This window comes from Rhinoderma darwinii, chromosome 3 (assembly GCF_050947455.1).
Source record: "Rhinoderma darwinii isolate aRhiDar2 chromosome 3, aRhiDar2.hap1, whole genome shotgun sequence".
NCBI classification, from domain to species: Eukaryota; Metazoa; Chordata; class Amphibia; order Anura; family Rhinodermatidae; genus Rhinoderma; species Rhinoderma darwinii.
The window spans coordinates 14,856,622-14,883,646 of NC_134689.1; the positions used below are offsets into that span (position 1 = coordinate 14,856,622).

At 45.5% G+C, this 27,025-nt stretch overlaps 1 protein-coding gene across 4 annotated transcripts in view; it reads right to left on the bottom strand.

The window, feature by feature from the left end:
• EFCAB6 (EF-hand calcium binding domain 6) overlaps positions 1 to 24,676 on the bottom strand; it is an 87,942-nt gene extending 63,266 nt beyond the window's left edge. For all 4 annotated transcript variants that reach the window (XM_075855992.1, XM_075855991.1, XM_075855990.1 and 1 more), the window contains exons 1-7: positions 24,555 to 24,676; positions 21,707 to 21,851; positions 19,942 to 20,162; positions 18,370 to 18,461; positions 17,391 to 17,457; positions 4,960 to 5,096; positions 78 to 196 (exon numbers count right to left, since the gene is read on the bottom strand). In XM_075855992.1, coding sequence (XP_075712107.1) covers positions 78 to 196; positions 4,960 to 5,096; positions 17,391 to 17,457; positions 18,370 to 18,461; positions 19,942 to 20,162; positions 21,707 to 21,845 — 775 coding nt within the window. In that variant the 5' untranslated portion in view covers positions 21,846 to 21,851; positions 24,555 to 24,676. The remainder of the gene's footprint in view (positions 1 to 77; positions 197 to 4,959; positions 5,097 to 17,390; positions 17,458 to 18,369; positions 18,462 to 19,941; positions 20,163 to 21,706; positions 21,852 to 24,554) is intronic.
• Between the last annotated feature and the right edge of the window lie 2,349 nt (positions 24,677 to 27,025).

Sequence of the window (27,025 nt, forward strand, 5' to 3'; positions counted from 1 at the left end):
TTAGACAATTGACGCCTTTCATCAAGTCACATATGGTTGGAAAGTAGAAGCTTCATCACCGCCATACTCATCCTCACCTTGTGCAACGCTCTCCTGCCCGGTTTTGTTCTGTTGTTCTACGTTAATACCAAGATTTCTCAGCAGCTCCTTGTAGTCCAGGGCGTGCTTCTTACCGATACAGTATCGGTTCCAAAATCTGGAGAGAGATGAATAGCCATTGAACTTTATAAATATTAGTAATTAGCATGTTCATTGAAATTGAGAATTTCCCAAGTGATGTAGAGTCCAGCCGGTCAGATCCCTGAACTTTATCAGTCATACACACAAGGACAACAGTACCATAGAGGCCGGATCTTTGGTTATTATGGACCTCACCCCCAAGTTGTCCCCTTCCCAGTGAACAACATGAACCTGTCTAGAGCTTCATAACAACCTCAGTCGTCACAAACAAGCGGGGATTTGTTGCAACAACTGTTGGGACAACCGCTGTACGGATGGACACTACAACACCCCCTGTGCTCCCTCCATTCGCAGCGTATAGGCTGCTGTTAAGGGCACCCAAGGTTACCTGGAGGGCAGTAATGGAGAATCCAGGTTCGTAGTTAGGCTTTCCATTACCTGGAGCAAAGATTCAGTTCACTGCTCTAGCCTTGTATCTAAATACCTGAACCAAGTCAAAGTGGCTTGTTGGCACCCAGCATCGGGGGCACATGCCCTACACTTAGATATGTCCCTGGAGTCTGGAGAATACCCTGCTCTTGACTATTTTTTTACTCCATCCCACCTCTTGGATCTTGACCCCACCTGACCCGCTATCGCAGAGGTAGCTGGGAATGCACATGGCCCTGTCCACTATAGTCTATGGGAGTTATGTAGACAGCCAAGCCAGCGACTCCAAAAACAGAGCCACTCGCATGTCTGGCCACCTCACCACCTCCTCGTGGCTAGATAGGTTCCCTGAATAACCATTGGGGAACCCCACTTTCCTGAGAAGTGGGGGTCCCACAGTAGAGCAATGTATACACTACCCATATAAATAGTGACTGCTAGTGGATTAAAGGGGTTTTCCCCTCAAACACATGTATCCCATAGCCACAGGATACACGTGTGATCGCTGGGGGTCCGACTGCTGGAACCACCACCTATGAGGAGAACGGGGGATCAAAAGTCCCCCGAAGAGCTCCATGAGAATGGTGCGCATGCTCGACCAGCGCTCCATTCATTTCTATGGAGCGGTCGGAGACAGAGGTACCAGAAGTCCCATAGAAATGAATGCAGCGCTGGCCCATATCCTCAAGTTGGTGGAGCCCCCGGAGCACATGCCCTGTGTGCCCACTATAATCTGGCCCTACATAAGGAAATTAACCATAAAGATTCCCTTATGTAAAGACTCTGTTCCTTCCTTTAAGCAGACGTTATTCACCAAAGACTTCCTCTAATTTTCCATTTTTCTTTGCTCCCCATATTTCCATACATTCTATTTTTTTATGGCCCTACATGCGGGCGTTTCTTTATTACGGACATGAAAAGTTACGGCGCTGGTACTTTTCACTCCTCTCTTTATTCGTGCTGTAAGTCGAGCGCACCGGCTTGTAACGTGGCAGCACCGCTCAAGGGAGGACGGCTGCGGAGCAATGAATCGTCACCCCCCCCCCACTACCCCCATCACCCACCCACCGCACTCACCGTCTCTTTTCAAACCCTTTGCTTTGTGTCTTTGCAGTTTAATTGAAAACCGTGCAGGCGTTTTATAATTTACTGCTTATGTGATTCTGGAATGGAGACAAATTCAATTTAAGGATTTAAGCTGTTTTCAGATTGCGGTGAAATACGCTGGGTTTAGTGTGAAATAAAACACCGCGCTGGGTTATTGCCTTCCTAATTTCAGAATGCCGGTGGGATTTTGGCCGGGGAACAGGGGAGCTCCGTGACGTGGTTATTCTTCCTTCAATTGAATTAACCGGTGTCGTTTTATTTGGGGGCCGGGGCGCAGCATTGATGTAAAGTCTTCCACGCTGTCACAATGAGGAGGATCAGTCCTAATAATGTCCGCCTGAAGTAGAACGACCGCGTCATCTGGCAGGAACTACTTGTCTCGGGTTGAATGTAGAATCGGCACGTAATATAAACCCCCGGCATTCATATACGTGATGATCTGTGAAATATCTCAACGCCTTGACTGAACATGAGAGCGGCCGGTGTTTTTATTTCCACTTAGGGCGGGGGGGGGGGGGGGGGATTATTAATGGCGTCTATAAGAGAAGAGAGTTTCACTATACAAGAGCAGTTTCAAACAAATGGGGAATTATTTTTTTTTGCAAACTATGACAAGGTAAATATGGTGGGTAGGGGTGTCCGTACGGTTAGAACATATGGGAGGTAATGTGGGGGAGGGGGTGTCCCTATACTTCTCAAAACTTTTTATACTCGGGCCTCACCAGCCAATCCACGGTGAGGGCGGGGCCCAACCAGCAAACGAATATAACTGTGCAGCGCCCATGTGACCTTCATAGCAGCGCCAAATAAATACTACCATGCGGCGTTAAATATCCCCAGCATGGCCAATACCCCATTGCAGCACTAAACCCCTCTCTAACAGTACCACATACAAAGTACATCCCAGTCACATTACCAGATAAACGTCAGTCACGTTGCCCCCATGACTGCCAGCAGTTGAACCCTCGCCAATGAAAGTGCCATTAATATATCTGATGGGTAAACCCCTTTTTGAGATCATATCCCACTCAAATAATAAAAAATAAAAATGTCTTGTCTTCTGTCAAGAATTTGGCATTTTTCCCTGGTGGGTGACAACCAATATGGTCGCCATCACATCCCCAATGCGCAGAGACGTGACTTGATGCAACCGGGCTCCCATGCAAAATCTGTAACACGGCCCCCCACCTACCATGTGCCATTCATACTAGTGTCTTCTTATGTAGCAGAGTGGCCTGGGCGTAACTGCTAACTCTGCACCCCCCCCATAGCTGCACCACTGCCCGTGTGCTGGTTGTTGTCCGGCTTACTGGCCCAAAAAATTCACGCTTCCACTTGTTCTCATGGTAGGAAATGTGTTTTAAAAATCGGTATGAAAATATTTTATCAGCCCCATAAATATAGCGATCATTAACGGTCGGATCAGTAGCGATCATCATCGTGTCTGTGGCCGGATACGATTTCCAATCATAATGATCCCTGCAGTGATTACTGTGGCCTCTGACTAGGTCTGTGCCGCTGATGAGAGATAAACAGGTTCACAAATGTTGATATTATAGTTTATTGAACGCTCCCGTCTGTCGTGTCCAATCATTCGCTGGCAGCAATTACACACGACCCCCTGAATTCCTGCGAATGATCTGCAGGGTCTATTAAATGTATAGGGAAATAAAATGTCAGCCCCGTAGCTGGTATCAGCGTCATGTAGGAATAGTGCCATGCGCCGGCGCCGTTCCTCATCATGGTGAAGCCAGCGCTGTTCCTCTGCACACCGGTGCCCCTATCTACATTACCCACACACCACGCACGAATATGCCTGACACCAACCTGCGGTGCTTCATACTTGCCAACTTTTAAGAAGAGACGACAGGGAGATTCCAAGGAAAATTTTCCCCTTATGCCCTGCCCATCTATATAGGACACGCCCATAACATTACTTTATATGATACCTTTTAGGACACCACAAAATTAATACAGACCATACACCAGACCCCTAAATAAAGATATAGAACTCAGTCCAGCCCATTATACAGACACCAAACCACCCCCATATACAGACCCCAGGCAAAAAATCCTCTATATACAGACCGGACCCCAAACTACCGCGTCACAGACCTCAGACCGGACGTTCGGCTGCTCACCCCTTCCCGCACTTCCCTCCGCTCCTGGGAACTGCTGCAGACAACCTCCTGACATTGTCTGCGGTGGCACCCGGGAGTGGAGGGAAAACAGGAATGGGAAGAGGTGAATGTGTGGGGCGCCCGGGGGGGATTTGATGGCTCGTCCAGGAGATCTCCCTCTATTCCAGGAGTCCCCCCCCCCCCCCCCCGAAAATTCCGTGAGCGTTGGCAAGTGTGACTTACGTCATCCCGCCGGGCCGGCACTATGCCCCCCGACAGGCCTGACTCCATGCACCCGCAGATAACCCACCCGTAAGCAGATGACAAGACCCTGACCACTAATCCTACGTGCTGATCAGAGGCTCTTTCTGCCGGATGCCAGATTGGCAGAGCTCAGAGGTGACCATGCTGGATCAGTACGCTATTATGCAGATGAAGTGTGGGTAGTGCCACCAGCACTTCACCCCGCATTAAGAAGGAGAATCACTAAACACATGAATGTTCTCACATATACACACTTTAGGCTTTGTTCACCTTCCACTGGAGGTATATAAGGATGTCCAAACGTATACCTCCGACGGAAGTCTGACGCCTATGCCTCTGTATAGGCAACTGTATTCCTCTGTATAGAATTGCATAGTCTACTACGCTTTTCTATATAGCAAATAAACAAACAAAAAAAAAAAAAAAAAGGCATGCCGACACATACTGGCCCGACACATGCTGAAAGGACACCCTTTTGGCATATGCTAGGGAAAAGGGCCCTATAGATGTGCTGGGAGTTTTCTAACCATAGACGTGGAACGTAGTTCACAAACGGTGTATGAACAGAAGTCAAGAAGAAAATATTGATGCATTAGGTCGACTTTCTATCAGAATGTCTCAGTAGTGCAGCCTCAGGCTTTGGGCCTGTAACTTCACATGATCATATCCCAGCATAGAAGCTATAAAAAAAACAACTGATTTCACATTTTTAATGTACACTGAAGTTTTTTTTTCGGCTAGGTTCCTTTAAAACATGACATAACAGAGCGATTGTCGGAAACTCCTAACATTAATATCACTAGAACCAGATAATTGGCGCAAATTCCATACAAATACTGATATATGAAGAAACACTTACTTCTCGTACTCAACGGTTTTCATCTTGAAGCAGTAATTTTCCAGGACACGTCGCAGTTCATGCTTCTGAATTTGTCCGTTTTGATTGTAATCAAAGAGTCGGCAGGACCTTACAATGTTCTTCAGATTCTTAGAGATCTGTGGGTAAAAGAAAGTCAAACATCAGAGGAAAGTTCATCATGAGAAAAATAATATCACGCAACAGTTTGTAATAACAAACCTCAAATGTCTACAAACACTACACAGTAACTCCAGTGTGGTATAAAAAAATATAGTCCATAGGGGGCAGTATTACTGTAGTTATTGATCAAAGTCAGAAAGCGCCCTTTCATTTTTTTTTCACTGGAGTGTTCGGTATTTTTTACCATTCACGATATTCTTTTATATCATAAAATAGTGAAACCAAGGAACATATTGTCACAATGCTTAGTCTGGACAATTTCTTTACATGAAGTTAGTGGTTTTAAGGGACATGGCTCTTGGCTTTAGATAATGGAGTGGGCTTTTCCACTTTGGACAATCCCTACATATTAGAAGGGTCCCTCGACAATAATCTGATCACACAGTGTCCTCCTGCTGGAAACCCCAGCGATCAGCTGTAATCTTTAGCGAAAGCTGGCCTTAAGTGTTCAAATTCCCTGCAGCGCCACCACAGGGGAAATTAAGCATTACATAGGGTCCATTCTGATCAAAGGTGAATTATGTATTTAATGCAGGACAGGTCTTGCGGAGCGAGAGACGCTCTTTGTAACCACTCTCCACTCTGGCCAAGAGATGAGGATCCTAAACAGAGGCCCCCTCCTCTATTAATTCAGAATTGCCTAATAAGAAAACTTCTTTACATACACCTTAACTCGACAACCCTTTTTAAGCTGGCCATATATAAGCTAAAATTCGTCCGAAATAGCCAATTTCAACCATTTTGAAATCAACACTTTAAAATTTTATGCAAACCATCACGATGGCCCACAATCGACCGGTGTCTGCTGAAAAAATGATCAAAACGATCGATCGCCCAACCAATCGGCTGATAATTTGATTGTATGGCATGATCGGCCAATTACAGTTCTGCAGAGCGGTTCTATTTTTATTCCAACATTTTTTTTAAACCATGTCCCTGATTTGTCGCGTCTGGCATATCAACGGTCAGATCGTTCATATGAATGGCTGATCCTAATCTAAAGTGTATGGCAAACATTAGGCAGGAGAAATCCCTCCCTCCATCAGTTCATTTTGCCCTCATATTTAGGGCATAGAAAAAGAGGCTGTAGCCGCTGCTCCAAACAAGATCTGGACCATGGGCTAAAAATTTACTCCATTTTGTGACACTACACCCCCCCCCCACCCCATTTAGAAACAATGACGGTTTTCGTTTTTGTCCATAGTAACGCATTAAGTGACGCGTCCATCTGATGTTACCCAACAATAAACCAAACATCACTCTGTCCTGGTCATATCCGCTGCCGGTCCGATTCCTGTGAGTATATTAGAAGGTTATCCTTTAGCTATTTTCTGCAGGTTACCGAAGTGGTTAAAACCTCTATCTTCTGGGGCCTCACCAGTCAAACCCTGCTGATGCCCTGGGCTTTACCAATGGTCGAAATCCATGCTAAAGAGGAGAATGTAGATGTGACGTGGATAGTGCGTGCCCACATGACAATGCCAACCACATCGCTAGCTACGATGCCCCAGAATTAGTCACAGTGCCCTAGTGCTAATCATAGTCCCGCAATACCAGCCACAATGCCCATAGGAACAGCCAGTGAACACAACACTTACCTTCCTACGCTCCTTCCTACGCTCCTTCCCCAAGAAAGATGCTACAAGGAAAATGTCTTCCCGGATGAAGCCGGTTTTGAGCGCCTCTTCCGATACAGAACCATCGTGTCCTCGGACAGCGGGACTATCCTACTGAAGTTGGAAGACCTATCGCGCCTTATCAAGAACTGTGGGGTATCTCACCAGTAAGGCCCACCTCACAGCTTGGTTTAAAACGGTCCCGATACAAATTTGGATAAAATCCCTCCAAAATCTCTCGGTGTCGAAGTTGAACCCTCTGCTCTATTAACCACTAAACAAATTCCTTGTCCTTTGACTGACATTGAAAATCGACCACATTTCTCCCAGTTTATGGCTCCATTAAGGCCTCTCGGCACTCCTTCGCACTTAGACTATTTACATAACGATATGAAGCAGGCAATCAAAACGGAAAACCGATCCCCCGAGGGGCTTTTTTTTATCGACATCTCCCACCGGAGTCTGTACGGGTGAAGCGGTCACACAAAACCATCATCACCAGCAGATAGGTCAGTGACAGGCCAACCCCCTACATGTGGGCGCGGGCCAAATATGAGGCCCCTGCAGGGCCCGGGTCGGCAATATGTATCGTTTTATGAGCGATTGTTATTTTCTTTTTCTTTTGATTGTCGAAATTGTCATTGTAGAAGAAAGACGAAGAAGATAAAAAAATTAAAAAAAAGACACAGATGAGCAGATATCAAGAGACATTCGCTACTAAATGAACTGGAACAGGAGAAGTATCGAGACGGTGAGGTTGTGCGTTCCGGCAGTAGCGCAGTCTAACTTGTCTTTCTCTATTGATTCCATCTGTTTACACTCTACAGAGTATTGGTGCCCTGCTGTGCATATATCCTATTTACCAGCTGGTAGCTTTGGAAGCCTTCCAGGCCCTGGCAGCCTGCCTAGAAAAACAAATGGAGTTTATTACTTTGTTCGTCTTCTGTTTTTAATTAACTGTAGTGTCCAGTATGGCTAGTTGACTTGCATTTACATAAAAATTCATGTGTTTAAAGGATGAGATGGCATTCCCCCGGTCGGGTCCAGCCTGGGGCGCAGACCTGTTGGCACATGGAGGGTTACTCTCGGCAGCGCCGTGCTACGTTGGCTTTTATTCTGCTTTCCATATTAGCAGATGATGGTTGTAATCTGCCGTTTTAGGGGATATGTGTAATATATTGGCTTACGGATGACTGTAAGGACATAACGGCAAGTGACCTGCATACAGTGGAGGCAGCCACTAGGGGGCACCCATAGGAATTGCCTTCAAAAGTTGATATTTTAAGATTCTATATAGATTAATAAGCTTCAAGGGGAATAGGCGGAAGTTGCCGGCATGTCCAAATTGCAGGGGAAATGTGGTGTTATACCCATTAAAGGGGTATACCCTTCCTAGTCGGAGTAATGCCCCTACTCAAGGGACGGCTCCAACCTCCAACCTAACCCTAGATACCCTATTGATGGCCTTGACAATTCTTTATAGTGGATATCAGGTGCAGTGGGTCCTAGAGAGGCAAATGCACAAATAGAAAAAGCAAATATGTGCAAAAACTTCAAACTGTGCAAAACAATGGGTAGGCACAAATGAAGAATAAAATAAAAATTATACCCAGCAAAAAGATATACAAAAACATACCACAACCACCAGATGGAGGTTGTGAATGATGAAAGAGAAATGAGTATATCTGGAGAGGTGGCTCCGATTGACATGGTAAACATAATAAACTGAGTTCCAACGCGTTTCGCCTGAATATTGTCAGGTTCATCAGAGAAACAAAACCAGTGTTCAAAAAGAAATAGTCAAAAAACTAGATCAATAATCGTAAGACATAATGCAACAGAGCTGGAGGTAAAAAGTCCTACTGGGTCAAGATGATCAACGGCAAATAAAACCAATGTATCATGTGGGGTGAGGCGCTCACAACCCCGGTTACTGTATGTAGGACAGAGAAGGAGAAGAGAACCCCGTCGATTCACAGGGCAGCTCTCCGGGCTAGATCAGTCCTGGGATCCCTCCTTGCAGACCATGATGATCGAGCATGTGATGAGAAAATGAACAAAATCAGGACACTTATTAATGTATTTAATGTATTTTATCACTGCCTGGTACAACTGTAAGGTCTACAGCCTGGTACTATTACACTAAGGCTATGTTCACACAGGACGGATACGCTGCATGAAAGGACACAGCGTATCCGCCCCTGGCGACACAGAGAATTCCAGCCGAAAAAAAACGCACCAAAGTTTCATACTTACCTAGCAATGGCGACGCGTCCATCTACCGTCCTCAAGCCCGGCCTCCAGGGATGACATTTCATCCCATGTGACTTCTGCAGCCTGTGATTGGTTAAAGCGGTCACATGCCATGAAACGTCATCCCAGGAGGCCGGCCTGGATGAAGAAACAAAGACTTCTGGGTATGTAAAAGATTTTTTTTTTTCTGAGTTTAGTTTTTTGCAGTGAAATCGCCGCTTTTCGTACGCAAAAAAAATGCAACATCTTCTATTTTTTGCGGGTATTACCTCTTCTTGCATTCAATGGGGAAATCCCGCAACAAATAAGCAGGGGTTACGCAAATACAGTTTACATGCAGCGGTCCAATTTCTGAGCGGATTTTCCGCTCAGCAATTACGCAGCGTGGGGAGGAGATTTGTTTCATCTCATCCACTTTGCTGCTACTGTATTATGCTGCCGATTTTCCGGAAAAAAAAATACATCTGCAGTATTTATGCTACATGTGAACTTACCCTAACACTGCATGGTACGGTTATATAGACGCCACCTGGCGCGGTGAGAGGGATGCTGCACGGTATTGTTATACGGACGCTGCCTGGTGCTGTTGTACGAACGCCGCCTGGTGCTGTTGTACGAACGCCGCATGGTACGGTTATACGGACGGCGCATGGTGCGGATATACGGACGGCGCATGGTGCGGTTATACGAACGCCGCATGGTGCTGTTATACGAACGCCGCATGGTGCTGTTATACGAACGCCGCATGGTGCTGTTATACGAACGCCGCATGGTGCTGTTATACGAACGCCGAAAGGTGCTGTTATACGAACGCCGCATGGTGCGGTTATACGAACGCCGCATGGTGCGGCTATACGGAAGCCGCATGGTGCGGCTATACGGAAGCCGCATGGTGCGGCTATACGAACGCCGCATGGTGCTGTTATACGAACGCCGCATGGTGCTGTTATACGAACGCCGCATGGTGCTGTTATACGAACGCCGCATGGTGCTGTTATACGAACGCCGCATGGTGCTGTTATACGAACGCCGCATGGTGCTGTTATACGAACGCCGCATGGTGCGGTTATACGGAAGCCGCATGGTGCGGCTATACGGAAGCCGCATGGTGCGGCTATACGGAAGCCGCATGGTGCGGCTATACGGAAGCCGCATGGTGCGGCTATACGAACGCCGCATGGTGCTGCTATACGAACGCCGCATGGTGCTGTTATACGAACGCCGCATGGTGCTGTTATACGAACGCCGCATGGTGCTGTTATACGAACGCCGCATGGTGCTGTTATACGGACGCCGCATGGTGCTGTTATACGGACGCCGCATGGTGCTGTTATACGGACGCCGCATGGTGCTGTTATACGGACGCCGCATGGTGCTGTTATACGAACGCCGCATGGTGCTGTTATACGAACGCCGCATGGTGCTGTTATACGAACGCCGCATGGTGCTGTTATACGAACGCCGCATGGTGCTGTTATACGAGCGCCGCATGGTGCTGTTATACGAACGCCGCATGGTGCTGTTATACGAACGCCGCATGGTGCTGTTATACGAACGCCGCATGGTGCTGTTATACGAACGCCGCATGGTGCTGTTATACGAACGCCGCATGGTGCTGTTATACGAACGCCGCATGGTGCTGTTATACGAACGCCGCATGGTGCGGTTATACGAACGCCGCATGGTGCTGTTATACGAACGCCGCATGGTGCTGTAAGGGTATGTTCACGCGTAGTCAACAAAAACGTCTGAAAATCCAGAGCTGTTTTCAAGGGAAAACAGACCCTGCTTTTCAGACGTTTTTTTACCAACTCGCATTTTTCGCTGCGTTTTCACGCCGTTTTCTACGTCCGTTTTTGGAGCTGTTTTCATTGGAGTCTATGAGAAAACAGCTCCAAAAACGTCCAAAGAAGTGTCCTGCACTTCTTTTGACGAGGCTGTATTTTTACGCGTCGTCATTTGACAGCTGTCAAACGACGACGCGTAAATAACAGGTCGTCTGCACAGTACGTCGGCAAACCCATTCAAATGAATGGGCAGATGTTTGCCGACGTATTGCAGCCCTATTTTCAGACGTAAAACGAGGCAAAATACGCCTCGTATACGTTTGAAATTTGGCCGTGTGAACATACCCTTATACGGAAGCTGCATGGCACTGTTTTATGGACGCTGCATGGCACTGTTTTATGGAAGCTGCATGGCACTGTTTTATGGACGCTGCATGGCACTGTTTTATGGACGCTGCATGGCACTGTTTTATGGACGCTGCATGGCACTGTTTTATGGACGCTGCATGGCACTGTTTTATGGACGCTGCATGGCATGGTTTCTCCTCCACCGAACTTTTATACAGTCCTGTATACTCAGGTCACCCCTGTGGCTGCAATACTATAATGAAAAGAGAGGCCCATTTCCTACTACCAATGGGTCACATGAATGTGCCTAGAAGCCCCCGCTTGCCTAAAGGATCTAATGAGAAAGTATGGAGGTGAAAAAAGTGCTAAATTCTCCTCTCACAGGACGAGAGGGTATTGTGATGTGAGCCAGCACCATGAGCGGGGGGTCATTTTGTGGTTTTTTTAATGGGGGCCCTGCTTCCCGATGTACTCCCCCTCCTGCATACAACAACATGATATTTTCAGACGGTTTTAGGGCCACAGGGATAGAGCTTCACATTTTTTACACCAAACAGGAAAACAGCAAACAGGCATCTGCAGGGTTAATGATTAGAATTGCTGTATAATATAGGAATTGTAGACAGGACGCCCCAGCCGTTCTTCATACACTCGCAGCACTTGGGTGACCCCGTTTATCATGCTCCGCGTCTTCCCTCCCCCCAATAGCGCTTTATTTATAATGTCTGTATCATTTTGCGGAGACGTGATTAAAGTCAATAATTTAGAAAAGACTTTTATTACAAACAAGCTAAAATGTTCGGCGCTTCTCCGGATCCACTGGCAGTGAAGGGATTAACTAACGTACCATAAGAAGTTGTCTTTTTATCATCCCTCTGACAAACGCAAGAGGAAAAAACAATGTGCGAGAGATACAGCCCGGGACATGGCAATACTCAACAGCGCCATCAAGAGGCAGAATGGTAATAAATCATGGAAGAGTTGGTAATTATGAACCCCATGTAATTTTTTTATATTTTCATGCTTTAAACTTCCACGGGCACTAAAAGAGCAGGGAGTCTGTAGTGGAGACGGGGGGGAACGTCCATAAGAAATGATCCTGTTTTGGATGCAGAAAGAAACAGACGAAACATTATTTGAACTCTAATAAATGAATCACCTTAATATTTGCCCCCTCAGAGGGTATGTGCCATAGAGACAGACCCGGAGCTACCGTGGAGTCCCCTGATGGAGGTGGTGGCAGCTCAGGTAGGTCTCATTGGCAATTACTAGCAAACAAGGGAAGGAGGCAGTGGCATAGCTATAGGGTAGTGGTCTCCGGTGTGTGGCTCTCCAGCTGTTGTGAACTACAAATCCCAGCATGCTCTGACAGACTGGCTTCCAGGGAATGCTGGGAGTTGTAGTTTCACAACAGCTGGAGAGCCGCATGTTCGAGAAGACTGATATAGGGGATGCCAGGGGTTGCAGTCACACCGAGGTCTATTACCCCAAATCCCCTTTGCCACATAACAGGACAGCTATAATATAAATTTGATGTGGTGGGTGATGTGGCCCTGGAACACGGTTGGAACCAGGGGCTTCAAGCTACACCTCTGGGAGAATGAACTGGGCAAATGTCACCTGAAGGTACTATTATACAACAACCTCTACCATAGGCGCCATACAACAACCTGCACCATAGGCGCCATACTACAACCTGCACCATAGGCGCCATACTACAACCTGCCCCATAGGCGCCATACTACAACCTGCCCCATAGGTGCCATACTACAACCTGCCCCATAGGCGCCATACAACAACCTACACCACAGGCGCCATACAACAACCTACACCACAGGCGCCATACAACAGCCTACACCACAGGCGCCATACAACAACCTACACCACAGGCGCCATACAACAACCTACACCACAGGCGCCATACAACAACCTACACCACAGGCGCCATACAACAACCTACACCACAGGCGCCATACAACAACCTACACCACAGGCGCCATACAACAACCTACACCACAGGCGCCATACAACAACCTACACCACAGGCGCCATACAACAGCCTACACCACAGGCGCCATACAACAGCCTACACCACAGGCGCCATACAACAGCCTACACGACAGGCGCCATACAACAGCCTACACGACAGGCGCCATACAACAACCTACACCACAGGCGCCATACAACAACCTGCCCCATAGGCGCCATACTACAACCTGCCCCATAGGCGCCATACTACAACCTGCCCCATACTACAACCTGCCCCATAGGCGCCATACAACAACCTACACCACAGGCGCCATACAACAGCCTGTACCCTAGTACAGTAAACATGATAGAACCACATTAGGGAATTGCGGTTATGGAATTCCCTAATATATAAGCTTACAATAACTAAAAAGGTGAACCTACACGTCAGGCTAGGACTCCACAGCGACTTTTGGTTATGGAATCATTACACAACCTCAATGTTTCTCTATGGAAGAGAAAAATCACACGCGACGCCAAACTTCTGACCATGTCCCCTACTCCACAGGCACAGAAATGTTTACAAACCAAAGAAACAGCAAAGACCCAAAGGCCACTGGACGGGGAGGACAAACATACGTCAGGCGTCCGGTCTCATGGTGGAAAGGGGACGTTCATTAATGTTCCAATGATGAAAATTTATACAAGATGATTAAGAGAAATAAGAAAATCATCATTACAAATCCCAAATAACCAAAAAAAAGCAATAGCGCCATCTATCAGGCCTGACAGCGTACTGCACTCCATTAATGATAATTCATAATGATAATCCTATTAACTGAGATTATTTCAATGAACTTATATCATATCATTTATTGGTTACAAAAACAACAAAAAAACACACACAACACCACAGGTCTGTTATATCATTATAAGGAAACCGCACTAGACATAAGAATTATTAGTTAAATCTCAAGATCTGTACGTAATAAGACCAGGCAGGTATAACAAGGTGTCTAATTAACCTCGTTTTTAATTATCACCAGCAAACCGGCACTAACCTGAAAACCTGAGGGCACCAGATCGCATTGCAAGGTATGAGTATGTGAGAATTGTATGTCTAAGGCCTTATTCAGATGAATGTGGGGAGTTGTCCCCGTGCGGGTCCCGTTTTCACAGATCCCCGCAGACTTGAGTCTATGGAGGGATCCGTCAAAACGGAAGAAAATAGGACGTGTTCTATTTTTCATCGGACCCTTCACACGGTCCGTTGAAACAACGTCCGTGTGAACGGCCCCACTGAAATACATGCGTCCGTGTGACGGCTGTTGTTTTAACGGCCGTCACACGGACGTATTCTACGTTTGTCTGAACAAGGCCAAATATTGTACTAATAGCGCACACATAAGAGTAAAGGCGGCCTCTCTTCTCATCTACCCCTGTAACACACAGATCCAGCGTGGGGCCACATTGCTGGTCTCATCTGTCCTATTACAGTGTATGGACATCATATCGGGGGTTCCACGTTTGGGACTATCCTCTATGATGCATAGAGTAGCTCTCGCTCTGTTGGACCCGACTCCGTCCATGTACAGTATTATATTAATTTCAATGGCCGCCATGTAATACTGCAAATGTTTGGCCGAACGCGGCTCCCCATCGCTGAGGGTTAGGCTCTGTTCACATAGCGTTTAAACACGAAGACCTTGTTCATTATGCCAGTACATCCCGCGATCGGCAATCCTTGTACGCCTGAAGACGGACTCCCATAGAAAGTCTAAAGTGCGAATCATCAGGCTAAAGTGTAACTAGACTTTTAAAAAACTTTTAAACATGACATAGTGACATGTCAGAAGTTTTGGTCGGTGGGGGCCCGAGCACTGAGACCCCCACCGATCTCTAATACGAAGCGGCAGAAGCTCTCCGTGAGCGCTGAGCCTATTCACTTCTGAACGGCTTACCTTGGAAAGCTGAGCGAGCGGTTTATATTGAGCCTGCACACCGGTCCGAGGAAAGCCAATCAGAATCCAAGTAGCACAAGGCTCACCCGAGCGCTTCTGCCGCTTTGGTTAATCTATTGGTGGGAGTCTCAATGCTCGGACCCCCACCGATGAAATCTCCTGACATGTCAAAAGTTTAGTTACCTTTTAAGACACGCTCAAAGCCTTTCTATATGAGCCCATCTTCAGGCTTACTAGGATTACCGGTCGCTTCTGCCCGTTCGTTTTAGCGTTTCGGTCGTTGTCTTGGCACCCGGACTCTCACTGGTCAAAACTTCTGACATGTCACTATGACATATCAAAAGTTTGATGGAAACGATTTTCATTCACTAACAGCAAACGGAGATATTCAAAATGGTGAGCAATAGAAACACAAAACACACAAGAAAGCTGCATGAATTCTCATTTTCAATGAATAAGAATCATTCACATATATAAGGAACTACTACTACCAGTATTGGAACATATTTGTAGTGTACGGACACCTTATAATGTTCTGATAAAAAACAACAACGTATAAATGGCGACTGACAGGTAGACCGGCAACAATACCCACCCTTATTATACCATATAAGATAGTTGCCCCGCCCCCGCCACTTCCATCTGCTATCATACTACAACACGGCATTGTATAGTGATCTGGTGATCCGTAATCTCTCACATAGTGCCGTATGGCGTCACAGGAGCATTAACGGCTCGTCGCCTGATATGAATTAATCAGACGGTCCGTCGCCTCAGCTCGAAGACACTTAAAGCGTTACCTCTCAGTGAGATAACGCTACACGTGCAGCAGAAGACTCAGCCAGATGTCTCCTCTCCCTGCCACCCCTGTAAGGTGCAAATTCACACCCGCTACCCATCCTCATGACAATATTTTCTATGAAATTAAATCAGATATGTGACAGTGTAAATGACAGTAGATAAAATATAGGTAAATCAAAGCCTCAAGACCTGAACTGTTTTATGGACATTTTACAACGTCACCTGGCGTTGTGCATGCCAGTCCAAATCGGTAGTAGGGGCTCTCTGCTCTGGGTCATAGAGAGGACCCCCGCTATGATGTCCATATGCCATAATGGGGAACATGGACAGGGGTTGCCCTGATGAGACAAAACCTTTTACTTGTAATACCAAGCCTGACCACATGGTTAGCACAGAGAACTGTCATTTAGACATTTGTAGTACATTGCACCACCTAGTGGTAAAAAAAAATGTAGTGCAGAATTTTAAATTTTCTGCTCTGCACGTAGTTCCACATTTTTTTTTAAAAAGTTGCATCGTTTTTTAGAGTGTATTCCACCCAATTTTAGATTACTCGTAGTGGTTTCTTGTGATACCTTCAACTGTGCCATACTTTAGCTGTTCAATTTACAATTTGCAGATCACTTGGGTGTCTTCATCCCTTGAAAAAGTTGTAAAAGTCAGATTGGGGGTCACTAATCTGGTTTTCAACTCTTCATTGAAAAGAATGGGACTCTCAGAAACCTATGACTTAAAGGGTAATTCCCATCTAATGAGGTGATGGCACATTGCTAGGATATGCCATCACTTTCTGATCAGTGGGTACCCTTCATTCTCAGGATCGATGGGGTCCCAATATCCGTCCCACACCGATCAGAAAGGGATAGAATATCTTAGCAATATGCCATCACTTTATAGGATGGGAATAACCCTTTAACTGTGCCAATAGGCATCCATAACTCCAAGTGATGACTTGTGTGACTTTTGTCTCCATTGCCAATAGGGACTGGGTTCCCTGGATTGACAATTATCACCCATTCACAGGATGGTGATAACTGTCTGATCGCTGGGGACCCCACCGATAGCATGAATGGGGTCCCAAACCCCCTGTTCCTCTCACTGCTCGACCGCAGTGAGGAGGACATAGAGTGGAGCGGTGGTCGAGCGTGCGTGCTGACCCCTCTATTCAAAGTCTTAGGGAATCGCAGAAATACAGACGGTTACAGCGCCGTGGACAATAAATGAAGCGGGTGGTGCATGCTCGACCGCCGCTCTATTCAAGCTCATCCTCACTGCGGGGGGTGCAGTGAAGTGAAACGGGGGTTTGTCAACCCTGTTCTCACGATCGATGAGCTTCCCGGCGATCCGCCAATTATCACCTCTCCTGTGGATAGGTGAAAATTGTGGAATCTGGGACAACCCCTTTAATATTAAGTGGGTTTTCCGGTCACCAGGACCTCAGCAATTTTTTTTATTACACCTCTTTTTTATTATTATTGTTGCTATAGGAGTGTTATAATAGATCTGTAATATTTTACCATTTGTTTCAGTCGGGTTTCCAGCTCATTGAGAGTCATTACTTGATTTGCTTGAGAACAGCTCCACCTAGAAAAAAAAAAAAAGGAAAACAATTACAACTTATATCAGACGACTGCCAATAACCATCAGTGATGCATAAAACACCCATATAACATACCTGACCGCACCACTGACCCACGTCACCCCAACCCAGGGGTATCCCGTCCAGATAAACCATCATTTCCCTATTTTTGACACTGCCAAGCCTTGCAATATTGCTGCCCGGACAACTTAAAACAATGGCCGTGTTGCCCCACTATTGCACCAGCAGTGCCCGCTGCAGATTGTGCCATCAGGGCTACATAAGACAGATGTCTTGTTTTACGCAAAGAACTATGTGCTATAGGGACAACCCCAGCAGCTGCTATGGGGCTCGTGGGGAGGTGAACATGCCCATGTAAGCCCCAACCCCAATAAGTATCAACCTGCAATATCTTTAGGGACAGGTAGGGCAAACAGGGGGCGCTTGTTCCGGGATGAAGGGCTGTGTTGACATGAATCACTGATATGAGGGGATCACATTTTGCTTTAACACTTCTCCGTGCCCCTGATTTTACAACACAAGAACCCACATAAGACCTGGTCGTCTATCCTGTGCCTATAAGTTGTATTTAGGGCTTGCTGCATGATCGTACTTGGCTTTAGTCCTACCATGGACAGCTCCAAGTGTCGACAATTGCTTCCTGCAAACACAGACCCAACCCCGTTGCTATGTTTTCTGTTCGGTCGTGCCCTTGTGTTACCACCTGCGGACGATTTCATGCACTGCAGGTGGTAAACCAGAAACATTTATACAGATTCAATGGAGACGTTTGGATAATTGCCAGCATGTAACAAAGGGCGCTGTGATATATGAAGTTTGTTTTTGCTACAACGCGCTGTCCTAGCGACTACTGAACATGTGTATCCAGCAAAGAAGAGAAATTGCGGATCACCTACCTCCTCTTCACCTGGGCCCCACTGGTGCCAGCTCGGTGGAATTGTGCCAGAAACTCTAGATATGGGATTGTGCCATTACCAAGGACAGGGATCTGAGGACAGAGAAGATCACAGAAGGTCGTCTTATATATTGATGAAAAACTTACAGTGGCCCATATATATATTAGACTTTTAATGATTGATCCTAGTACTCCTTCCACACTCCAAATGGCCTACTGGCACCACCGACCAAAACCTCTTGCGCTTCCCTCCCGTATAACACTTAAAGGGGTTGTCCCATGATGACGACCACTGTCCATATAAACATCATACAGGGTGACCGCCTACTCGGGACCCTCATCTGTGAGCCAGAGATGAGAGACACTTAGAAAAAGCATTTCCTGCTCTTGTAGAGCTGGCCCACCAGAGATGATCTAGTCACCATGCAATGCCTAATTTCCCCTCTAGTGGCCGCTACAGGGGATATGTATAGCTAGCCGGAGGTTCACAAGTGACATTAGCTAATCATGGTGATCCAAAAGCGTGATCTGCAGCGATCAGTCGATCATTGGGCTGGTTTTCTTCAGGGAAGGGTTTGTCTCAACAAGACAACACACCACTTTTGTCTGGGATAGTGACGTTGGATACAAAATTATGGGAACCCCCTGATGACGGCGAGCGTTGCAGGTCCCACTTCTACAGTGACATCGTTTTACTATATGTCGACGCCGAAAAGTCTAATGAGCGATCCAGTGAGAACTTATTCTCTCAGCCTCCTAATTCTAAGCCTCTTGAGCACGGCCAGGATCGAAGAAATCTTTAATCCTAGCCGTTCAATCCTTTGATCAACACAGTCCGTGATCGCGGAATTATCAAAGGGGACTCCTCTCTTCAATCACGTCACCGGGAAATACAATTTCTTCCGCGTGAAACAAAAGCTTCATACGGCCACATCAAGGTCAAAACAAAAAAGTGCTGACATGGGGAGAGGCAAAAAAAAAATAAATTTAGCTGGTTATTAAGGCCCTTTCAGGCCTTGTCATTAAAGGGGTTGTCCCAAGGTTGAATGCTATCCCCACAGGATAGGTGATAACATGCTGATCTGTGGGGGTCCCGTTCCTCAGAATGAATGGAGCGACAGGCCTGATGCTCCATTCATTCTCTATAGCCATTGAGGCCTAAGAGGCCTGACCTGTCAATACAACCCATGACGGTTTAATAATGTCTCCTAGGAAAAGAAGGACGGGTCGCCAAGCCGGAATATTGTAAGGGGAATGAACCAGCACCCCAAAACGCTGATGTAATCCCAAACCAAGACATACGTTCCCATCATAGAGACTTATGAAGCAAATAATAATGTATTACTTCTATACATTCAACCAGATTAGATTGTTTCTATTTCGGGTGGGGTAACATTTAATTAGAAAAAATTTAAAGTTAATAAACATGGTAGAAAGACGAAAATATCTTCTGAGGAACTTCTGCAGAACATCTTTTCTTTATAGCCTAAGTCTGGTAAGTTGTTGTGGATTAGTCGACCGCCTGTAGGACCGGGGTATAGAAAACAAACACGTTGCCATTCTGCCCACTTACCTCTGATAACAGCTCCTCATACTGCGGCTGGGTGAGGGTGATGATAAAGGTTTTCAGCACTCGGTACAGCTGGCCTTTGGTGACCGTCAATGTCTGATCAACATCCAGTGCTAAAAATGCATTTTTCAAATCTTCCTGAATATCGTTGACCCTTTGGTATAATATCCCCTCAATGTCTTGTGCTGACAGGGTGGGATCCGGCACAGAGATGACCGAAGACCCTTCAAAAATAAAAACCACGTTACAGAAGAAGGAATGACGGCAAATCTATACAAACAGGGAACTTTCTCCATCATTAAATGGGTTGTCTAGATAGAAAAAGTTAATATACCGTACGTCATGGAGCGGGGGGGGGGGGGGGGGGTTGGAGCCTGCTCGATACTCTGTGAGCCTTACTCACACATTAACGTTACTGAAGTGTCCTGACATTGAATAGACATCACCTCCAGCCAGGACGTGATGTCTATTCACAATCCTAACGTTTGTGTGAGATTTAAAGCACAGCAAACGTAATCTCGTTTTAAATGACAGTTTGCAGCGTAATCTCGCGAGATTACGCTTGCCTTGATGTAAATCTCACACAAACATTACCGAAGTGTCAGGATTCTGAATACACATGACGTCCTGGCTGGTAGTGATGTCTATTCACGGTCAGGACACTTCAGTAACGTTAATATGTGAGTAAGTGACTGCACATAGTGATCTAGCTAGATCACTATGTGCTGTGTAAATGAATCGAGAGAAGTGTATGACGCTGATTGGTCACGGATCGGTCAGCGTCATACACTTCTCTCCACAACGCCCACTTGGTCATATAGTAAAACACGCCCAGTTGTTCATTGAGAAACTCATTAGCATAAAGCTAATATAGGTCATAACTCCGTCAAAAATGATCGTTTTTCTAAATAAAAAACACTGCTGTAATCTACATTACAGCGCCGATCACATCATGTTCAAGATAGGGAACTTATCTATCTTAGCTCTAGAAGGTGAATATGAGTGACAAACCTGGAGATTCAACCTGTAAACATGTGTTTGGCTACTAACGCGGCTGAAAATATTCTTTAAAAGGGATTCTCAAAGAATAATGAAAGTTGTGAATGGTCCTGAAGTGGTAAATAGGGCCCTTTAATTTTGTAAGTGAAATTTCGTAGCTCCCATAGAGCGACTTGTGGGTAGAGGTGGGTAAGTTGCTGACGTATATTTACAGTGGGTGGTCCTGAAGTGGTAAATAGGACCCTTTAAATTTGAAGTGAAACTTGGTAACTCCCATACAGCGACTGGTGGGTAGTGGGTGGGTAAGTTGCGGATGTATATTTACAGTGGGTGGTCCTGAAGTGGTAAATAGGGCCTTTTAATTGTGTAAGTGAAATTTCGTAGCTCCCATAGAGCGACTGGTGGGTAGCAGGTGGGTAAGTTGCAGACGTATATTTACAGTGGGTGGTCCTGAAGTGGTAAATAGGGCCCTTTAATTGTGTAAGTGAAATTTCGTAGCTCCCATAGAGCGACTGGTGGGTAGCGGTTGGGTTTCGCCCTCATGTTTGCCTGGAAACCGATAGTAGTAACATTCATACTGTCCTAATGGCGGCCCTCATTCCTCAAGCAGTGAAGTAGATCGTGAGCTACCGGTAGATCTCACAGAGGGATCTACCATTAGATCTTGATGTCGGGCCACCAGTCAAAGTTTTAGCATTTGTCTAAAAATTATAATTCCTATTTTTTTTTAGATATTTTCGAATATAAATGATGAAACTGTAAAACTTACTAAGAGAAGATCTGACAGAGGATGAAGTGCTGCCGCGAGACAAGGTCCGGCACTGGGAGGAATGTGGCCGACCACCAAAGGTGATGCCACGTGTGAGAGGACGCAATTCGGTCAAATTGTTCATTATTTTGGATTGCATGTTTTTCTGTTGGAAAAATGACAGAACGACAAATAACATTTTGGATGGTACAGCAACGGAAATAATACTTTGCTACATTAATTGCCAATAAATAAAATGCGTCAGCAGGGAATACGTGCCACGCATTTCATTTCTCGCTAATCGTAATTCATTTAATTGCCTGAAGAATTTTATTATGTTTCATATGTTACAATTCGACTTCTGAAACCTCCACACGAGAGAAAGTCTTCACAGAGTCTTACATTAAAGTCCCGTCAATTACAACGAAACTGAAAATTGAGGAAAATCTCCAAAACTGCCGATGAAACTTGAGGGATCTCGTCACAGGAGGAAACAAAAATCCTTGAGTCGTCCTCAAGAATTAAACATTCTCTTCAGCCATTTCTTCCTATGGGAAACCAATATGGCTGCCATTGTGAGTCCCATGGCGTTGTCACTCAGCTTCACTAGAGTCCTGTACATCCCGTCTGCCATTTAGGTTGTCACCCAGCTTTCTCAAAAACAGATATGAATGGAATTTTTATACAGTTTCCCATCACAGGACAACTCAATGACTTAAGTTTACTGAGCGGATTAATTCCATAATATATATTTATTGGGGACAGAGCTCCATTTTTTTGATAAAGAGCTCCAAATCCCGTTTCCCTTCCCTGCAGCCACCACTAGGGGGAGCTAACTAGAAAAAGATTTATACCCATTGAACTGAATAACACATCTGTCTTCAGTAAGCTCCTATACTCCCCCTAGTGGTGGCTGCAGGTAGCCAGAATTTTAGCATTTAAAAATCTGTACAGAATTCGGACACAAATAAGGCAACCGTACATGCACACGACCGTAAAATTCATCCGTAATCACGGACCCATTCATTTCTATTGCCCACGGACACCTTCCCGTATATTTACGGGAAGGTGTCCGTGCCGTAGAAGGGCTCCGCCATTGATAAAACATGTCCTATTTTTTTATTTTTACGGACCGTGCTCCCACACTTTATGTGGGAGCACGACCAGCAAATGCGGCGTCGATTTCTTGGTCATGCAACGTGCATGACGTCCCCACAGGTAGGTTATGCTTCTCACCCCGTCCTCTATATAGCACTGTCTGCAGTTTTAACCACTGACCGATTCCCTTTAAATGGACGGACAGGGTCCTGTCACAGCAAACAGAATACCCCGCTCCATAACATCCGTATGACTTAGGCTAGGACTATATGGCGACTTTGGCCGCGACAAAACGATCACCGTGTCGCCCTGCCTGCATCACAAAACGATCACTGTAGTCGCCTAGCGACCAGCGAGTCGCCACCACCGCGACTCCACAGTTGCAAGGAATCCAAACCTGTAGGACTTCTTGCAACTGTGATGTCGGGGTCGCGACAACTTGTGAGTCGCAAAGCGACTACATTCACTTGCATTACTGCAATGTGCGCAGCATGACAACGGCCGCCATACCGGTCACGCGTCCAGAAACCAAAATCACAGTGTATCCCTAGCCTTAAAGTGAGAGGTCACGAGATTTTAAGCTAATAATTGTCTGACACTGCTAGTAAGCGATAGGGTAAAGAAGTAGGAACATACCAGTATTAAAGATTTTAGGGCGTGCATCAGGGTAAAAAATACGTTTTTTTTCAGCCTCGCGCCTTATGCAAATTAGCTTTGCTGAGCTCCAACCCCTCCCCTCAGCAGTTGATTGACAGCTCTGCTTGTATGACGATGAAGACAAGCAGAGCCGTCAATCAACTGCGGACGGTAGGGGTTGTAGCTCAGCAAAGCTAATTTGCATAAGGTGTGAGGCGGAATAAAACTTTATTTTTTTACCCTGATGCACGCCCTAAAATGTTCCCACTCCTAAATCCTATTGCTAAGTAGCGCGGTCCGCCGTTTGTTAGCTTAAAATCTCATGACAGACTCACTTTAAGTGCAGGAATAGACACAGTGTAAACACTGCTGAAAAATGCCACAAAGTAAAGAAAAAAAAATAAAATAAAAAAGTTATACTTACCCAGGATTCCCTGCTTCTTCTCCAGTCCGGCCTCTCTTGATGACATTGAAGGCCATGTGACCGCTGCAGCCAATCACAGGCTGCAGCGGTCACATGGCCTGCAACGTCATCCAGGGAGGCCGGAGCGGACGTCAGAGGAGGGAGGGGGTGAGTATGTGCCATAATTTACGCCCGAAAAAATGCACCGCATTGTGGTGCGGGTTTTCGGACGGCATTCCCTGTGGAGTTCAGGGCAGATACGCTGCGCAGCTGGACGAAACCTATCTGCCCGTAATACGCTGTGTGTGTTCCTACCCTTAGGCTATGTTCACACAATAAAGTAAAAACGCCTGAAAACACACCCTGAGGGTATGTGCGCACGGAGTGGATTAGCTACAGATTTCCCGGACTGGTCACGCCGCATTCGGTTCCACACATACAATGTAGTACATAGTATTAGTGGTGCAGTTGCCCATAGCAACCAATCAGATCCTTTCTTGTATTTTCTAATCTGCACTGAGAAAATGAAAGCTGTAATCTGATTGGTTGCTATGGGCAACCCGCTCTGCTGAAGGCTTCAGACATAGCAGATAATGATCCAGCCCGCTCACTGTGTGGCTACATAGGAATCTCATCTACCCGCGCAAAACTCCGTCATGTCCTATAGGAAGAAGTGACATGGACCGGCGCCATGCAGAGCGGAGCAGCCGTACATGCGGGGGTCACAGTTACCTGTGTGGTGTCCGGGGGTCAGTCCGATGTGGAGCTCATACCGGACCCGGCACTTCTATGTCCTCCACCACCGCTACTCAGCATCCGGCATTAGTGTTTCCAAGACGCTGTTGCTGTGGGGACGGTTTCCCGCGTTGTGGTTGGTCGAAATAGTCACGTTTAAGAAATCAGCAGATTTCCTATTGGTGGAAGGGTTTCCATGGAGAGAGGGCGGGACATTAATAGTAGAGCGTGACAGTGATATAAATCATGTTATATTATATCCTGTTCTATTATATTATATCATGTTATATTACATCCTGATCTGTTATATTATATCATGTTATATTATATCCTGTTCTATTATATTATATTATATCATGTTATATTACATCCTGATCTATTATATTATATTATATCATGTTATATTATATCCTATTCTATTCTATTATATCCTGTTATATTACATCCTGATCTATTATATTATATGATATCATGTTATATTACATCCTGATCTATTATATTATATGATATCATGTTATATTACATCCTGATCTATTATATTATATGATATCATGTTATATTACATCCTGATCTATTATATTATATCATGTTATATTATATTATATTATGTTATATTATATCCTGTTCTATTATATTATATCCTGTTCTGTTCTATTATATTATATTCTATTCTATTCTATTATATCATGTTATATTACATCCTGTTTTATTACATTATATCACTTTATATTATATTATATCATGTTATATTACATCCTGTTCTATTATATTATATCATGTTATATTATATAACTGTACATTACACTATATTATACATTCATTGTTTTATTATATTAGATCATGTTAAATTGTATTACTTTAGCTTGAATTTCAAGAACCCCATTGCAAAAATGGCGTCACTCTAATCGTAATGACTTTGTCACTGTCTTGATGACGTATCGCATGGAATCCATATATATTATATGCTGAAAAAAAATATATCACACACTTGTTTAATTTTTTTATTACGGACACTGGACATTATCCACTATTTTTATGAATTTACAAACACTTGGCTCTCTGATCTTGGTGGGGTCCCCCTATTGTTTTGGCCCCTGTTACTGCCATACAGAATTTCTCCTTGTTTCCCTCCGCATTTTTGTCTATGATGAGCAATATTAGGGACCATGCGCTTGACCATAATATAGGCCCATACTGTACTTATGAGAGTCTCCTTTCCTACACCTCATGCTCCAATGCATATGCCCTGTGTATGATCCTTATAGTCATTGGTGCTGGTAGAGTAAATTCATTCAACTTCAAGTTTTCCATGGTTAATACTAAAAGGAAATTATACGTGACAACCATTTGTCTGAGCCTAAAATCTGCTCAGAGTTGTTGTCACTTCCCTTCCCCCAATCCTCATGGCAGCTTACAAAAAGTGCATTCCTCAACAGGGGGCGATAATGAGTACAGGGAGCTTACACAAAATATGAAATGTGCGTTACCCTCTGAGGCATGAGGGGAGTGATATACAAAAAAATCTCTTTATAATTCACTGTTACTTCCGGAATGTTTACTTTCATTGATGTTGATATTAGTTGTGACTAGAGTTGCACTTTAACTGTTTTATGTTACTGTAAGGTGGGCCTAGGGGGTCTCAGGCCCATGTAGGGCTGTCGCAGGAAAGATAAAATGGAGGCACAGTCTCTTAAATAAAGATTAATTGGTGGTTCAGGCAGGGGTTAGTGGCGGGCTGGCTTACACTGTAGGACAGCAGTAACGTCCTAAACAAATTCAAGCCTACACTCAACCGGATGCTGGTTTTCTTGCTAATAATATTTGCGGAGAGGTTCCTGCCACAGTAACACACCAATATCGCCGTCTCTCATGGGAAGGCTCCTGCCATAGTCATCTGCCAATATCACTGTCCCTCACAAGGAGGCTTCTGCCACATCTACCTGCCAATAATGTTGTCTCTCAGGGGGAGGCATCTGCCACAGTCACCTGTCAATGTCACTGTCCCTCACAAGAAGGCTCCTGCCACATTCACTTGCCATTATAACTGTCTTTCAAGGGGAGACGTCTGCCACAGTCACCTGCCAATATTATCGTCTCTCACGGGGAGGCTCCTGCCACAGTCACCTGCCAATATCACAGTCACCTGCAAATAACACCGTCTCTCAAAGGGAGACTCCTGCCGCAGTTACCTGTCAACATCACCGTCTCTCACAGGGAGGCTCCTGCCACAGTCACCCACCAATATCACTGTCACTCATCCGGAGGCTCCTGCCACATCACCTACCAATATCATCATCTTTCCTGCTTACCACCCGACCGTGAGTATTCAAAGCATGTGGAAAAGCTCCTGCCCATCACCCACCAAGACTCCATGCCCACTCACGCTCAGAACCTTTTCTCTTTCTCTTGTGTCGCTCAGCACCACTACAGCACAGCAGTTTCTCTCTACAGCAGCTCGTCACAGCAGA